General features: G+C 36.5%; 1 protein-coding gene across 12 annotated transcripts in view; it reads right to left on the bottom strand.

The window, feature by feature from the left end:
- The window catches only part of REPS1 (RALBP1 associated Eps domain containing 1), a 66,855-nt gene that overhangs the window by 34,262 nt on the left and 13,287 nt on the right, over positions 1-19,306 (bottom strand). For all 12 annotated transcript variants that reach the window (XM_040551474.1, XM_040551483.1, XM_040551482.1 and 9 more), the window contains exons 2-4: positions 15,864-15,987; positions 11,080-11,276; positions 3,187-3,340 (exon numbers count right to left, since the gene is read on the bottom strand). In XM_040551474.1, coding sequence (XP_040407408.1) covers positions 3,187-3,340; positions 11,080-11,276; positions 15,864-15,987 — 475 coding nt within the window. The remainder of the gene's footprint in view (positions 1-3,186; positions 3,341-11,079; positions 11,277-15,863; positions 15,988-19,306) is intronic.

Genomic DNA, 19,306 nt, shown 5'->3' on the forward strand with positions numbered 1-19,306 from the left:
TATTCAAACATTGAAATAAAACTCTCAGGTAATGCCAAAGAAAGCTAGCAGAGACCCTATGACTGAACAGAAGACTTTTTTTTTACTAGTTTAAAATCATTATTTGGATATTACCAACATAAATGCTCAGCTCTGTTTCCAGTCCAAACTACAAGATGATCAAACTTAAAAAATAAATTCTAGTCCCATGACATGCCATTTGAATTTGGGCATGCAGAACAGGTGCTTTCTCCATGTTTCTCAGAGTCAGCATCCTTCTAGCTGGTGAAGCTGGAATGCAAAATGAGCTGAAGTTCACAGAATTTTTTCCTCTTCTGTAATTCTAGAAGCAGGAGGGTCCTACCTCACATTCAGTTCTGTTTCTGCATGTAGTGGGTTTGGCTGGGGTGGAATTATAGCAGCTAATATGGTTCTATGTTTTAAATTTGTGACCAGAACAATAGTGAATCAGTGTTTCAGCTATGACTGAACAGTGTTTGCAGAGCATCAAAATCTTCTGTTTCTCTCTGCCCCCCTCAGTGAATAGACTGCGGAATGCGCAAGAGGCTGGGAGGGGATACAACCAGGCAATGACCCAGACTAACCAAAGAGATATTCCACACCACATAGCACCATGCTCAGCAATAAAACGTGAAAAGGCTGGGGGAGTTTAGAAATCAGTCATTTTTGCTTGGGAACATTAACGCAATTTTGAACAGCTTTACCTTAACAAACATAAATCAGATGCCTGAAAGACTTGATAGGCTCAGGTTTTAATAGAACTGACTAACATTTAAGAATGAGACCTAAACTAACCATAAACTTCACTTCCCACAGGTGACGAGTGTCTGTCATCAAACTTTGTTCCTGATGTTAAAGTAAATGTGTCTTTTAGGGCCCACCTTAACAAAAAGTCTTGAACAAAGATGGTAACAAACCTTAGCTTATGATTTCAGATCACTTGTGTAAACTCACTGAACTAGTCATGACAGTGCCTCAGATTCCATCTCCTTATGAAGGATCACTAACTATCATAACTGAACTACTTGAAAACTAGGTGGCAAAAACCGTAAAATCCAAATTCTTTTGTTCTATTGAGACAGGAACCAGTTTTCTTCCTCAAGAAATTAAGAAATACAGCTCTAAGTGCTGCTTGACACTTCTGATACAAGGACAATTAATGACAATTGAGGCATTATCTATTAATTTATTGTACACCTGATTTGATACAGAGTACTATTCCATTTTCTTCATGGTGGGAATATGATGATGCACTGGAATGTGTTTACTATGCACAGGTCATAATATTTCTTTGAACACATCTTTCTTTAAACAGAAATTATGCTTCAATTTTTGTCCGATTAAGGACAGTGCTATTATTAGACCCATTAGAAATATTTTCATACTTGAGGCTCCATGCTTTCAGTTGACAAGCCCACCACTACTCTCAAACAGTATTTCACAGACTATGAAACACAAGCAGAGAGACCTGGGTTCTTATTTTTCTTGGATCACAAGTGAAATGGCATAGTCCTGCCTCAAGTCCTAGTGAAATAATGTAGCTGCAAATTACCTGATTTCTCAGCAACATTTTACATCAGAATCAAGATGAGCTTGCAGCACTGTTTTTAAGGAAAGCAACCAACAGTCTATCTGGTTCTACACCTAAACATCAGAATTCTTGTTTTTCTACACAATCACATCTTTAAAATGCAGGCTCAAGACAAGGGGTGGAAGAAGAATGAGGAACTGTCTACAACAACTGAAATTCAAAGGAATAATCTACAGCACAAAAGAATCATCCAGTGAATGAGGATGACAATTTTTATTAAATATATGGAAATTCCCTCTATCCTTAGCACTGGCAGAACAAACAAACATTCTTTAACAGCATCCCTGTATTACTTTAAACACACTAAGGATATGTTTCCGTATGGAACGTAAAATCAACATACGCTGAACTAATTCAGAAAGTTTTTCAAACTTCTGAAAAAATATCCAATAGACATCACAAGGAAAGCACTGGCGAACTGAAGTATTAACATGGTATTACAACTTTATTTTGAAGGGCAATATTGAACACTTCAACAGTAGGAGTAATTTCTATGCTTCCTTGTAGTCCCTGACTGCCTAAGTTAGAAAGAAGCTAACAAACTTCTATTTCAAGCTTACAAGAAACGCAACTAAACCTTGCAAAGGAAGAGATATCAGGAAACTGAATACTGGAAAAAATCACAAACGGTATGCTTAAATGGCTGGACTAAAACCTGAACATACTAATAACATTTATTTTTGATTCTAAATCGAGTATTATTTACTACTAAGTGCCAGCCAAACATTGACATCAACCTGTGCATAAAACCCATTTCACTTCTAAATGTCCATGCAAGTAAGTTTCATTTCTTTATTCAACCAATTCTGACAACGTAATACCTGGTCCTCTATGGATGCTTATAACCATGGAGTGAGGATAAACTGAAAGATCAATTAGAATATCAAGGCTTAAATAAACAACCAACGACAGTTCAACCTGAAATCACAGCCTACAAAATGCAACATATTATTTATGAGCATCAAAAATGAAATCTGAATTAGAATTACTACACTGTTCCCAAATGTAAGTCTAACAGACATCGAAAAATAAAACAGCTTCTTCAAATTTGAGATACTAAGGGAGAAAATTTTTTCAATCAGAGCACAGAAATACAACAACAGTGAGGGTCTTCATGTTAAATGAAAAACACGAAAGGATGAAAACTTCAGAAAAACAAGCGATTCTACTTTGACACATCTGAGATACAGTAGCTTCAGTCATGCTTATGTGAACTTTAAAGGAAGCAAAAAGAGAATTAGTTGTTCTGACAAGTCACCTCATCTACCAGAAACATAATTCAAACAAAATACATTATCTGCCTCTTTCCTTGAGCTCCCCACATTTCTGGGTATACTGATGGTTCCTATCAATGAGCATCATATTATAACTTTGCACTTTCATCTTCTCCCTCCCTCCAAATTCTCAGCATTTCCCATACCACACTGAGAAATGGATCTGCCATGTACAAGGCCACAGATTCCACAATGCTGACACCAACATGAAGGTTTGAATCTACAACAAAGTTTCCAGAATTGGAAAACACAAAGAATATACTTATTTCAGAATTCCACAACTTTATGCTACAGCTGAAGCATAACAGAAGACATTTATACCTGGTTGTGCTTCACTAAATGGAGCCCAAAAAGGCCCAGGTCCAGCAAGAGGTCGTTCATTATTCCCTCCGCTGGGATGGCGGCTGTGCTTCCTCCATGTATGTGGAGAGGTTGGTGGGGACTGCTGTGGTGAAACAACTGGAGATGTGGACTCCTAATAAAACAAAGGAATCTTTTAAGTTTTGTACTATATAACTAAATGCATAAAAGCCTATCTAAAACTAACTTCTAGAAACAATCATCACTACAGTTCAAATATACTCAGTGAAAATTTTAGTACTTATCAAAATGAGGGAACAGATGTCAGGTACTGTACAACTCACACTGGACATGTTCATTTCAAAAACACTTCATCTACCATATTCTTAATCTGCCATTCTTAAGACAATATCAATGCCAAGCTAAATAACTTGGTTTCAAAGGAGACTCTTATAAGACTCACTCTCACCTGTGATAGAAGTTACATTTGAACCCAGGTCTCAAAAGAGAGACTTACTATACAGCCTATCATCATACCTAAATTTTATCAAATGATTCACAATCCAAATTTATTCTAAAGAAATAAATCAGAATAAAACACTGAAAAAAAATATAGTCGACAGACTATGTCCATTATTTTTAAATACGCAAAAATGTAATGTATTTTTTTCCCAGAAGAATAATGCCATTTATGATATACTTCTCTGCTATACAAACTAAGGTAGTTGTCTTAATTTTAAGGTTCAAGCTTTTCCTTAATATCATATTGTACTATTTCCCCCCCATGAACAGACACGAAAATAGAATCACGTGTAATTTTTAACTGAGATCAGTTCTCACAAGAGATCCAGATTACGAGATAATTCAATTTTGAAGTAAAATATGATGGAAAAGTAGTTTAAATTGTACAAAGTATTTATATCATAGAATAATTTCCTTGCTAATTTTTAAATTAGCTTACTATACCTTCCAACTCTAGCTAAACTATAGTAGTGAAAACAAGTACAAGAAGGCAAAGCTTAAGCTCCAAATTTCCTAAAAAGTAAAAACAAAGCTAAGACATCTCAAAAGTTGTTTCAGCAGTGGACAAAAATATCTGTTTGGTACTCTCTCACCTGAATATATTATAAGGTATAGTCTTTATTTACCTTTCCAGTTCACCCATAAGGCACAGAGACTAACACACCCTCTGTAAATAAGTTTTCAAGCATTTAATAACACACTTGAATGTGTGCTATCCCATAACTTGTGTTAGTTTCAGACAGCTATCCAAATAAACTGAAAGTCACAAGAATATATCCAGAAAGGAGCTTCCTATCAACTGCTAACATACCATCAAGTACCAACAGCCAGATCGACTGCAGGTTTCCACACGATTATTCCCAAAAATTCGTCTACTTTGCCAAAAATGCAAAGGCCATTGTGCTTTTTAACAATATTACCTCTGTAAAAACCTAAGTCAATCAGAAAGTGCCATAAACCAGCATTCTTCAATCAAGGTACATACTACAACTACACGTATCCTAACAAAAAAAGTTTTAGGGGCCACGATGACAAGATTAGTTTCTGATGTGCTGATGCAGACTCTCTCTCACTTTTCTTTTTATCTCTGATTTCTATATTTCCTTGGATACAGGGTCAGCATGGCTGGTTCTGCAACTGAGATTTTATGAAGTCCTAACAACTGAGTCAGATTTCTTTAAACAAGTTCCTATGCCACATGACTTTCAACATTTCATTCAAAGTATTTAAATGGATGCCCATACATATTTGCAAAGAGTGTTACAAAGCAGCTGAGAGCAGTACTAAATCACTTAAATTTTTAATGCATAAACCATCCATTTGCACAACTATTTTCCACAGTATCTCCACCAGCCAAGATTTTTATTGCAGTTACTTACCCTTCTGAAATTTGCCTGAAGTTGCCTCTTCTTAGTGTCTTACTTGGCAAGAAATTTATTTCAGATGGTAGTATATTTTTGCTCTTACAGGTAACGTGGGGGAAAGATGGGAAAGAATACTCCAGTATTCTTATCTAGTTAAGTCAGATGGTCCAAACAGACACAGAAGAAACCGTGAAGTAGACAAATGTAAGATACCTACCTAAAGGAAAACCACTCACTACTTCTAGTAACTGGATGTGAACATTAAGTCTTGACACAGTCCCCATGAAGCAGCCTTGTCCTAAGGAACCTGACAACTGTTATTATTGAATAAGCCTAACACTTTGACTTATGCTCAAGCTATAAACCATAAATGATCCCCAACTTCAAATCTTCTAACACTTTCCATAAAATTTTGTGAGATTTTTTGTCGGATCATGAAAAGCACAAAGAGGCCTAACCGTTAACTTTGTTCTCATCATTCCAGTCAATGTTATATTGAAATCCTAAACATTTACAAACTTCCCACAACTAATTTGGAGCTTCAGCTTACAGACTTCAAAATTATTAAACAGAAAAAACACACAATTAATTCTAATGTCAAAATGCTTCTGGAAGAAGGACTTGACACATCTTCAGCTTCTTCATTATGAGACATTCCCAAAACATTTTAAATCAACTGAGCAAGGCACAGATGTGCTCTCCTGTGCAATCTCAGTCCCTCTCAAACCACTCCTCACATTCACTGAGCTAACTTATTAGAAGCTTAAAACTAAACACCTTTTTTATATATTTTAATATTTATATAAAAAACGGCTCAACCAAAGTACTAATGGATTGATGCAAGCATAAAGAAGGAAGACACAGTCCAGAAAAGACTGAGAGGCAGGACCATAGGAACATTGACTCAGATGCAAAAGCAGTCATGGAAAAACACAGAGAGTAAGGACTTACCAAAACTAACTACATACAGGTTAACTCACCCTTTATAAACAGGAAAACAACTAGGTGCCTGCCTTTGCAGTGGACAAGCAGTTGCTGTTTTAATATACTCATGCCTAAGAGAAAGTGAAAACTTCATACAACAGACCACATTGACTTTACACCAGACTTCTAGTTTTAGTAAACAGAGGCAATATGTTCCTGAGGAACACCTCTGTTCCTCAACGGCCACATACATTCACTCTCAAAACGCTCTCAGTTCATGAGAGAATATGATGCAGTTGAGAAGGGATGTTCATTTTCCTCTGTCCAATCTATTAGTAAAAGAATCTAATTTTGAAAACCTGAAATATCTGGGATCAGATTTTCTGAGAGTATTACAGTACAGAACCTAAATGGAACGCTCTTCAAAATACTAACATGTAACAGCTACAATAGTTTGTGCAACTCACTGATAACTTCCTGGTTTTCAATTTTATCAATTTTAACAGAAGTTACCTACCTAATCTCTTTGGGAACTTGAACAATTTTACTCATCTGCATATGTATCATTACGTTAATGTATCGTTTATTAAATCGGCTACTATTAAAATCTTATTTTGAAAAAATGTTGAAACACTTTCAAAGCAATTCTATTAAATCTTTAATAAAAATTTTATTAACATAAGATTTTAATTTCTATCCGAACAAAACTCAATAGAAGTGATAGTAATTGCAACATTCTGGCTTTGACTATCTTAACACATTTATCTTCCCTTTACTTTATTGCAGAAAACAGATGTAAATTAAAGCATGTTGAAATAAATAATTAACATTTTCATGTTACATCAATCCACTGAGAACACTCTTCTCAATTACAAAAATAAACTCATAGTTAACAGGCAAAAATCGAGTGATACATCTTAATTAAAAAAAAGTCACATTAAAAATCAACCTAACCTAAGTTGTTAAGAAAGCATGATTTTTATTAAACTGGAATTACTAAACTAAGACACTATGAAGGAACTAGTACTTTTGGGGGCTGATAAGCAGTAACTAAACGTGCTAATTAAAAAAAGGTGTTATAATATACGGCTCTAAAAAGAGAGCCATAGTGAATGTAAGTCAAACAAACTGGTGTAAAGCAAAACAATACTGTGCTAAAGCAACTCTGGAGTGATCTCAACCTCAAAAGGAAATCGCAAGCATACATGAGTCAAATGGGATGATAAACCTTTTCCTGGATCTCATCACACCTCAGGCCAGAAGAAAGCCTCCTAAGAAGAATTCCAGAGACAATGAAGCCAGACATGGTATCCGAAGGGTAGCTCTAAGGGTGTTGTGATCCAGGTCCTGATACCACACAGCCTGCATAAGAGTCAGGGAACAGATCCATTATGAAGAAAGATTATGCTAGAGGTGGTAATTGCATTGCAGAACCCATGATTTGGTAATTAACTAGCATTCACATTGAAGAACAAAATAGTCCAAGGTTCAATGGGACCTTCTCTGCATGAAGCACTACATGTTCTTAGATGGGAGCGTGGCTCAGCCAACCACAAACTTGCTTGACCTCAATAATCTGAAAGGTTTTAGACTAAGTTTTGAAGAAAATAACTAAAATCCCAGAGAAAGAGGATAAATCACAGCACCAGAAATTATACTCAAGTTGGTTGATATTTTTGTGGTTTTCTAGACAAAGGAACCACGCTACACTTAACCTAAAATTCAGAATACTTCAGTGTGGTGCCATGCAGGACAATTCCAACAACCTGTAGATTAATACAGGAATTTAAGTGGCTAAAGAACCCACTACAGAATGAACTGCATTAGCATGAGAACTACGACTGAAATGAAAGCTCTAAAAGACTGACTTGGGGAATGACCTAACTTGATGCTTTAGGTAATTGTTTATACACACTAAATAGCACACTGATGAATTCTGACAACAAATGTAAAGGGGGCATCAGAATTACTTCAGGGACATAGATAACACCGTACTATCAAATTTTAAAGTGCAAAATAGTTTCTTGCAGAATAGAAATTAATATCAAAGTGCATAATGAGGATCAACAAGTTGAAGACAAGACTGATGCGTAACAACTGTCAGACCACTAACTTGTCAATTATAGCAGCTGTGGAAAAAGCAGATCTGTCAAGATATGATGTGAGACATCCATCAGAAACAGGAATGTATCTTAAAAATAATTATTAATACTAGAGAGATCTCATCTGAAACAAAAAATAAAAACCTAGCCAGGTATTTCCTATGAGAACAAATTTGGATCAAGGGCAGGGAAAGATTACAAGGATTATTGTGAAATATTTTGTCAAACAAAAACTGAGATTATGGACCGTTATATAGATGCCACAATGTCAGCAGAAGTGTTTTGATCTGCCTACTGTATTATTTGGCAAGAAGAAATTCCTCTAGCAGAAAAAAATATTTTCTCCCTGTGTTTTATCTCCACTAGGGTCTGCAGTCAACATACAGTTAGTAAAGGTTTGATTCATTATTTGTCTTTACTCTTACAGTCAGTTTTGTAACTTCCATGAGAGCTGGGCATGACTTCAGTCATCTACTACTCATACTAGTAATATTACAAACCCACAAACTTCTGGCTAGTGCTTCATTTACATAATACTATTATAAACTAAAAATTTCACCACAAAAATGGCTAGAAAAAAAAAAAGGATGTTCTTGAATTTGCCTTATGCTTACTTTAAAAGAAACCTCATTTACAACTGTTTTCAAACACAACCTGATTGCAATTTCCTGACACTCCACTGCCTCTGAATGGAGCTCATTGAGGGGAGCAGCGAGAACAATGCATTGATAAAGTTCTAGCTATGACATTCCAGTATACAATACCTTAAGTGAAATTCTTCTACATACGTTACTTGTAATTATGGAACATTAACCTGTGCGTGACTAATTTCACCAATATAGAAAATGTCACATGAAAGTAACCAAGGCCAAGATATCATATGATTTCACCTGAAACACTCTTGCTGAAATATTATTTATGAAATCAGTGTATTTTGAAGTAGTTAACATTGTCAAGGCCAGCAAGCAGTTTAAGAAAAAAATCAAAATCCAAAGTCACTAACGGAGTATCTAACAGCTAAATGACAAGCTCTGTAAACGAAGTATATAAGCTTAGGACAAATTCCTCCCAAAAGAAAAGTGACCTATAGAAAAATAATTTACTTCTCAAACTCCAGCTCCTTCCATCTTCATCACTGAAAGAGGTAGCATGTAATGGCAATTCATAGTCTAAACTTATTTCTTTAACAAATCTGAGCAATATCTCCAGGTAAAAACAACTGGATCAGAAATTTCTAGGAAAAAAACAGCTTCTATTTTGGGAAAAAAACCTGTTTATGTGGTTAAGTGAGAAACTTGGGTTCCCATCGCTTTCTCAGTTAAAGGGCACTCAAATTCTCTGCTCGTTTCTAATATGGTCTAATCAATAAATATTAGATTGGGACAAGGCTGCTTGAATAGATTCATTGTACAGTCAGAAATGTAAGAATCAGCCACAGAAAATCTAGTTTTACAACTGGGTGCAAAATCAGACAATATTTCCCTGATGTTCTGAACCATGAATACAGCTTAAAACTGCTGGACTCAATGCAGTGTTGTCTGCTACATCTGCTCCAAGACTGTTTCCTGGGCCAGATCTCTCAAAGCACTTGTACACAGACTTTCTTTATTCTGATACACCCATACAGATTTGTGAGAGAGAGAGATACCGTGCTTTTTATGTCAGCCAAGACAGAAAAAATGAAATTTGGATGCTTATACACCTTTCTGAGTATGTGGTTTCTTTGACAGAATTTGTAGACTTCAAACACCAGACTTTGTTATTTTGAAGTTACAACAGGTCATATTTCTGTATCAAATTACAGCCATTCACCAAAACTCAACACCCAATTGGAAGCATACAAATATTATTTCAACCAAACTAAAATCCCATCATCAGATCAAGTGGGTCTGTGATTGTTGATTTCTTGATGGGCCTCTCTGGAACTATATTTCAAACATACCTACCCAAATTTGGACAACAACAAGCTATCTTCAGTAAGACCTCATTTCATCAGTCTTCATTTGCAATTTGGAAGGAAGTAGCAAGCAAACAATGATTACAGGTGGCCTCTGCCAATTTACTCCACACCACTTTAAAAACAATGGATCAACCTCAGCTACTTCCAGAGAGATTAATAAACATTTGTTGATGAGTGAGCTCTTTGACTCACAGCAAGATTAAGAATAATTTCCAAGTTACTTGATTCTCTACAAACCAAGCTCAGGAAAGAGCATGTCATGGTGGAAGAAAACAGGAGAGTCAACACCTATGCACAGACACATACACCCTGGAAGACACAGTATTTGAACTTAGTGTTCTTGCTTTTGTTAGATTTCCCCACGGAAAGCGAATGTAAATACTATAATTAAACAAAGAATTATGAGGAAGCACAAAGTTGTAAGCCCATACAGTTTTCATTCATTCACGTATTCAGTAGCTTAAAAATGGGAACCAGTGAGCAAAAGGAAATCAGTGTCCTCATTACTACAACACAATGAAAAAGCGTGTCTTATTTCCGGTTCTTATCTTCTGTACTTAACAATCAAAATCCTGAACAATAAAATGTAAGAAAGAGAACAGTCATTGTGAGATTTTTCTAAATAAAGTATTTCAGGTTTAAGGTTATGACAGCATATTGAAGGACTAGACATCCAGTCTTCAATGGCATTCAGTAATGCTGTTGTGAAGATCAGAAAGCTGACGTGAACTATCTGATCAACTAGATACTAATGCAATGATTACCACTTTATAGTTGCAATCATATCTTATGCATTTATTTCCCCTTCTGTCTCAATTCTTTATCAATTATCACCAATATTTCAAACATGTTCTAAGACTGCATTAAAAAAACGCCCCCTACAAAGATTTTAGCAGCGGATGTAGTATATAACACCTTATAATTTTTGTTTTTTTAAATAAACAATATTGAAAGCAATAAAGTTCAGAAATGCTATCAGATTGATACCTATGTGGCAAAGTAGTGGTTACAAGTCCTATTTAATCCTTTAAAGTTAATTTACCTGTTGATCAGTTGATGTACGTTGCTGAACAGCATCATGGCTCACGGAGCCTTTTTTGACTTGTATCCTGCCAGGTGGAGGAGGAATCACACCCGAATATGAAGCTGGGTTATCAGCATCCGAAGAATACAAGGCTGTGTGTCTTGATTCTTGTTCATTCTTTGACACTACAAATCTGGGAAGAGGGAGGTCCTTTACTGTTTAAAAAAACAGAGCAGGCCATTTACTGTACAGAACTATGAATCTTAAAAAAAATATGCACTTGATTTTGTAGTTAAAATTTCATGTGCCTCAATTATTTAAACACTGAGAACACTGCTACAGTCAAGCCAACACCTGCAGGTTGGAAAAAAGGAAATGCCTTTTCTTCATCACGCTTTATGATTCTTGTAGCCAAATTCTGGTACAGGAACTTAATGGAACTATGTGAGGTAAGTTTTGCACTACAAATCTGCATTTAATAGAGTAGCAACCAGACAGTCCAGATTTAGCTCATTTTTATCTTAGTTTTACCAAGATTTTAACTACTGAAGTGTGATTTGCGGTAACTATCGAGATATTATCATTTCTAGCACATACATAAAATCAGAACATCTTCATAAAAATGGTTCATCAGCAAAACAAATGCTGAAATACTACAATATGTTCACCATCATCTTCTAGTGAGTTGCTGTCATTTTTATTTATAGCAGACAATATAATCTAGCCTTATTGCAAAAACCACAAATAATGACTAAACACAGCTGTGTATGACTTTCTACATGAGAAGCTAAATTAGTTGTTTTAATGAGATAAACTGTGAACAATATCCAATATCACCTTCCGTTGTTATGAACATCTATAAAATAAAGTTTCTACAAAAAATAGAAGGCCCTTAGCTTTATGTATCATAGTTAAGAATTATATAAATCATCTACTTCTCACTGCAAGATTTCTATCATTTTTCTGAATCCCAGGCAGTTTTCTCACTGGTCTACCGTGAATCAAAATAAACCATGAATTTGCCATACAGCTTACTCATATATTTGGTGTGTTTGAAAAACAATTTACAAGTATGGGCCAAGTTTAATTTCTCCCACTGATTGCTGTACATTGATTTTGATATTGAAAAATTGGTCAGTGGTACTATCAATTATACTAAAATTAACGAAATGGCATACAATTTATTACAAAAACTTTATACATTAAATTGATTTGTACTTGAGTGTCATTTGAATCAACAGCACTCAACAATTACAGACAACTTTTTGTATCCAGTATTAAAGAAAAATCGTCCCAGTAAGAACAAATTCTGGATTTAAGCCTCAGTCACTAGGCACAATTCAACATGCTAAATGGTTTTCAACACAAGGAAGGAGCAGGCAACACAACCTCTGCTAAATTTCTGGTCACTCATCAGACAAACGTTAAAACAATTTCTAATTTCTTCCTCATCCTTGAATGCCCATTTCCATATCTTCACTGTACTCTGTGTTGTACTAGGAAATTCATTTCCATGGCTGAAAAGTGAACTAAAACCAGCCCACAAAAAAAAGTGAAAAAGTCATTGCATAGAACACTAGAATGTCTGACACTGGGGAAGTCAAGAGGGCTGGAGCACCTCTTCTATGAAGAGCGGTTGAGAGAGATGGGGATGTTCAGCCTAAAGAAGAGAAGGCTCCAGGGTGACCTTACTGAAGCTTTTCAATACTTAGAGAAGGCTTTAAAAAAAAAAAGATCAAATTTTTGCTTGGGCAGATAATGACAGGACAAGGGGGAATGGCTTTAAGCTAAAAGAGGGGAAACAGATTAGAGGAAATTCTTCAGTCAGAGGGTGGTGAGGCCCTGGCACAGGTTGCCCAGAGAGGTTGTGGATGCCCCATCCCCGGAGGTGTTCAAGGCCAGGCTGGATGAGGCCCTGGGTGACCTAGTCTAGTGGGTGGCATCCCTGCCCATGGCAGTGGGGTGGGAACTAGATGGTCTTTCAGGTCCCTTCCAACCCAAGCTGTTCTATGATTCTATGGTAAGAAGTCTATTGAGTCTACACAACTGTTTGTTCCATCATGAGGTACCTAGCTAGCACCATCTCACAAAACAACATCCAGGGCTCGTAAGGAACATGAAATATTGTTTAAAGACAAGACTAGATAATGATTTATTCTTACTGTACTACTAAGTTTTTACATGGGAATTGAAATATAAGACATCTTTATTTCTGTCATTTCCCTGTAACAGCAGAAAAACTCATTTTAACACTGACATTTGCTATAATTCAGAAATTCCTGAATTATAACTGCAACAGCTGTTATGAATGGAATTATGATCCTGAATTCAAACAAATTATAAAGTTTTCCATACTTTTCATGCCCACATCCTTGTTAACATCATCTTCCACCAAAACTGGTATTCCATACTTAGAAAGCAAACATTACTTTAGAGAGACTGCTCATTAATGTCTCAATTTTTAGCTTCCTGGAAGGACAATTTTCTGGGATGGCAAAAACAAACAAATTGAGAGGATTGTAGTATAATTAAAGCCAGTATTTTTAGTAAACAACATTAGTCTATTCATAAAAGCATTTGGTTAACTGAGAATCAACTGGACAAAAATTGCATTGAATGGACTTAGCACCCAAAATTTGACCGTAGTCTGGTCTCAGCAACTCGCATAAAGAAAGCTTCCTGCCCACTGAAGAGAAACACAGGGACCCACACAGCAAAACAAACAAGAAGAGAAGGGGAGAGAAAATGTAAACGCGTGAAAAATATTTAAGACAGTCACAGAATAAAAAACATGCACAGAATACAGAGATATAAAGTAAATGTCCTAAAATAAAAGCTTTAACTAACTTTAAATATTTAAGCTTTGAAGAGAGAACGGACAGTTTAGTTTGGGATAGCCTCTTCAAACCCTCCAGGAGATGAGCTATGGACAAAACCCAGCTGGCCAGGCTGCTGAACCCTAGTGCTCAAAGGAAGATAACCGAAGCTCAGAATCATTTTACAAGTCTTTAGCCTTTTGTATTTTAGCTGCTTAGTATCTGCAACGACACCCCCAAAATTATCCTAGAAGCCCAGATTTCATAGACAGGACTGGAACCACTGCAACCAAGGCAACAGACAACCAAAGCTAAAAACAGGGTAAACATAAATGTTCTGTTAATTATACTTACTGTATTTAGTAGGTTTGAAACTGGTTACAGAAAATTATTCCTAGAAGAAACCATTACTAGTCTTTCTAGTATTGTTATAAACCAATGAAAGGTACACCATCATAGAAGTTCCAGTTGCCACTTTTTTGTGAGAGTTTTCATATTTTTGAATTAACTCTGTACCTTCATTTCAATTCTTTCCTTCAAATTCCTTCTGATATCACAGCTAACCTTTTTCATATTAGAAAGCCCAATTAAGGTATCAAATATTAAAATCAAGCATATGAAAACTCTGAAACAATTACATATAGAGATTATAGACTTTCTTCAATGGGCATTTGATAAACTATGGTGGGATTATTCATCAAGCCCCAGTTCTATGAAGTATTAGGAGCTGAAGGTTCCTTTTCCAACTTGCTGATTCTACGGCATTCTGCTACAATTTGCTGAAGCTTTAGACCACTCAGCACAAAAACAAGGGTAACAGTTTATACACTGAGGGTGGCTTACGAGCAGAAAGGAACTTGAATATTAGCAAAGTGTTGAATAAGACTATGCACTTTTCCAAAAGGCTACAAAAAATGAAAGCAGTATAAACCGTTTGTACAATTCTAGAATAAACGTAATTGTAAAGTATACTTGATGATTCCTTGCTTTTATAGGACTGAAGTATGTGATAAAGCTATCAAATGGCTTTTAATGTAATTTCCTTACCTACTCTGCTTAATCTATATTTTTCAGAAAGAAAGCTTAAGAGTTTTTATATTACCAGCATATAAAAATTCTCATAACATGTATTCTACAAACAAAACTTGCCACAGAAGTCACCCTTATACAAAGTTGCACTCCAAAAATATCTGCAAGCTGAGAGTTATGTGCTTGCTGCAAAAGGCTGCAGTGGCTTACAATTCAGTACATCATTTTCCTAAATCTCTTTTCATCTCAGAGCAACATGGATCCACTTACAGAAGGCTACAGCAGAGCCTCATATCAAAGCTCTCTGCGCTGTTCTGAACCCTCATTCTAAAATGAGCATCTCCTATTTCCAATTAATTACCCACATCACAGCTGACCTTTGAAAAAGCAAGATAACGTGTTTTGGCTGATAAAGATCTTGTACAGCTCAGGTTTTTCAATAGAAAGATCTTAAGCCATTAATCTCTGTATTTGGGCTACACAAGGGAGAAAACTGTCAAGCCAAGTGCAAAGGAATGTGTCACTGGAAAAGGTAAGTGCATTTGTTGTAATCAAGGCTCCATAAACTCATCACCTACAAAAGCCTGCAAATGTTGCATTCCTCTTTTCCTTCACACATTAGTCCTATTTGTACTTTATTCAGAGGATGCAGCACAAAAGTTATCACACAATAATCTATAGAATGAAATTGCCCCCAACACTGTAGTCAGTAGTATTTGCCCACTTGGCCCATGATAGCACCGCACTCCTCACTCAGTAGGAGGAGTAAGATCTCATTTATTGCATAATAAGAACACACTTCCTCATAGTCTCTCCACAGCTGGTATTAAGTTAGTAACACACATAGAAAGACATACCATATTAATTTACAAGATTACTCTAACAAACTCTGTGAGCCAAGTACGGCAATTCCGCTTAGCAACTGAGTTCCAACCCACCCTCCATCCTTTATTTTACCTGTATTCAAGCTTTCCACTCTTAGAGGGAGACCAGACTGGGCCACAGCAACAAGTTTCAAAGCAATATAAAACTGACTTCTTCCAAAATAGCCAAGTCTTGTTGCACCACAGAGCTCCATAATCTGCAACAAAACACACAGTTACTTCTATAAGGAAACTTAAAATACAAACTGCTCTACAGAGGCAATTTCATACATTTCAAAGCAGCCTACCTTGCATTAAATGCTCATAACTTTCTATATACAACCTTTCAGTAACAACTTCACATGGAATCCCTAAATAGTAGGTGGCAAGACTTAAAGAGAATGACATTCTTCACAACCAGAAGTTGCAAGTCTGAATCTTATGTTTTTCCCAATTATCTAACTTTTATTCTCATAACATCTGTGAGAGTCTAGGTGAAAAAAGACACTGCTGGGGACTTTTTTTTTTTAAATTAGACTAGAAAGCCCATAAGCATCCTACTTCACTACTAGCTATTCTATCAGCAGCTATACTGTCTTTGTTTCTTAACTATTATAGAAAAGAAAAATCTGCTTTTAAGGGTATTAGTATTATACTGATTACCAGATGTAATCCAGAAACATGAAATGAGGGTTTTCAAGTTCAATTCTCAAAATTGAACAGGATGTTACTAATAAAGAAGAGAATGGAGAAATGGTCCTGCCCCTTATCTCTCCCCGATTTCTGCCTGAAGAATTTCCATGAAGATGGTAGGATTTATAAAAAGTGAAAATTCGATACAGTTGTAAATGGTATCTTCCAGCCTATTCTGATATAGGTTTGCTACAGCTCAACTTCTAACTTGTAAAATAAACCTGTAAAGCATTCAGAGCACAAAAAAAGTATGTATATATATATATATATCAAATCACTTCAGGATTGAAGGCGGCAAATCTTCACGTTCTCTAAATGATGACAGAGATGCTCTGTTTCATTTAAGAAATACAGCACAAAAGTGATGTTATCTTATTCCCCTTTCTTCCCCCATGTGCCACATGAAAGTGATTTAGTATCTTTTTGTTATGAATTTAGAGAAATTTTGGTCTCTTCAAGCTGTCACATTCAAACACACTGCCTGCTTTCGCCCCCCTTTTGGGAGTCTGCAAACCTGGTAGGGATACATTCCTGCTTTGGTAAGGTCACTGGCAAGACATTAAACATGACATGCCCCAAATCAGACTGAATTCAACAATCCACTTTTTCTTTTAACCCACCTAGCAGTCCCATCAAGACCGTAATATTCCAAATGAGACACCACGGTGAAAGCCTTGCTGAAGTCAAGGTAGATAACATCACTGCTCTTCTCCCCTTACGCAGTTCTTGTCTTTCCATCACAGCAATCTGGTTGACAAGTTTCCTTGCTAAATTCATGCTTGCTGACCCTAGTCACTAGTTTTGCCGTATGCTAAGAAATGGCTTCCAGGTGGACTTGCTCTATGATTTTCTCACAGACTGAAGAGTGTCTGACCAAGATGCAGTTCTTTGCTGAAGGCGGCTACATGTCTTTCACCAGTCACCAAGATCCCTGATCTTCACAATCCAAAGATAAGAAAGAAGGCTTACAATGACGTTAGCTAGCTCTCACAACATGCTCAGAAGCATCCCATCTGATCCCATGAACTTGATATTTCTCAAGAGGTCCACTCTTCTCACAATACTACTAGTACATCTCCTTCAAACCCCTCTCCAGGCTCAAAGGCCTGTGAAAGCTCGTCTATGAAGATAAATGCAGAGAAGGTACCCAATCTCAGCCTTATCTACATCCACTAATCACAAATTCCCCTCCTCACCCTTCACATCAGAGCTCAGTCATAAGCTTCCAGTTTAGCAAATCTAGTCTCGATATATTTTCTCAGTCTCGTAACTACTGGGATAAACATTTATTGGGCTTAGAGAAAGCTGTCCTGAAAGATTTCCCAGTTTTCATGAGAAGCAGCTCTGAAGGACAGAGAAGTTCACAGTTACTGGCTGCAGGCAAGTTACAACTGAGAAAGTCGGCTTTGATTTCACATAGCAGCGACTGAACCACAAGGCCCAAAGGAGTTAGTCTGTATGCTGTAGCATTGTTAAAACAGGAGAGAGACTCTGGTAACTACTATCAAACACATGGCTTTATTAACTAAAGCTGAGCTAGATATAGCCCAGCAAAAGCTCCTTAGGTATTTCCTTACCATGTACCAGGATTCTAGGACCCCATGAAAATAAGCTGTTGTGAAACCTGTCACAGGAAGGAGTGGGAAGCTGACAAAGACTTAGTCCCAAAGCACTCCCAGGAGGATCAACAGGTCTACAGCTGTACATAGCGCTCATAAATCCTGCTGTACAGAAGCTTGCTGCAGTAATTCACTTGGGTATGTCTGCATTACACTTCCTACGTTGTCCTATGGCACCTGTGTTATTTGGATTTTCCCAATATACTATTTATGCAGCATGGTATCTGGACAGATGCCAATGGATTTCTTTAAAGTTCATTAACTAAAGAGTTCAATAATTTTGAATACAGTACATTACTGTCAATACACTAGTTGGACTACAAAGAGTGCCATAAGGAAACAAGTGACAGTAAACTGTCAGGTGAAAACTCAAAAACTTTGAGGCATCAACATCTGAAATAAACTGTCCATGCCCAGCCTAAGGATGAAATAATAACACTAAGTTTAAATAACTGGCAGAATTAAAGCAGTGGAGACTCGACGAGAGACAGCTAGAACAAACAAAATCAGCAGAAGAGCTATTTTACTTTTAAAATAAGCACCGTATCCTGGAAGACTGCTGAGTATCCATGCACTTGACAATAATTAAAGAAAAAAAAACTTGTGGATCCAGTGATCTAGCATTAACATATAAATAACCAAGACGACTCTGGAAAAGCTTTTTATGAAAGGAAGCAGTGACATACTTATTTGAAGCCAATGCAATCATCAGGCAGCAATGGCTTTTGGCAATTTCAAAATCAGTGCCAGACTAGAAGTTGTCTTTTTTGGAGCTAGTCAATATTGCCAGGTTGAAAAAAACCTTTGTTGAAGACTGGATTAATAATTAAGCTACAATGGCAGGCAAGTATTAGAGAGGAAAGACAAGCATGGATTCAGAAAGTAGAGAAAAGTAAAAAAAAAAAAAAAGAAAGCCATTTAAGTATCATGAGAAGGAAAAAGCAAAGGATACAGAAAAAGAAAAAATTCCTGTACACTGCTGAACAAGGAGTTGTCAAATCCACCCAGACGCATAAAGGAGTCCTCCAGTTCAAACAGACTATAACCCAGACACATGACTGACGGTTGAGCAAAATCACTAAACGCAAAGAACTAGTGGAGCACCTCAGCTGACTGACAGCATGCTTGAACGTACCCAAAACAGCCTACCTATAATCTCCTTGAAGGAGGATTTAAACACTCAACAGGCGAGGCAGTAAGCTATACTGACAGGATCAAAAACATA

Source organism: Cygnus olor, chromosome 3 (genome assembly GCF_009769625.2).
Source record: "Cygnus olor isolate bCygOlo1 chromosome 3, bCygOlo1.pri.v2, whole genome shotgun sequence".
NCBI lineage: Eukaryota > Metazoa > Chordata > Aves > Anseriformes > Anatidae > Cygnus > Cygnus olor.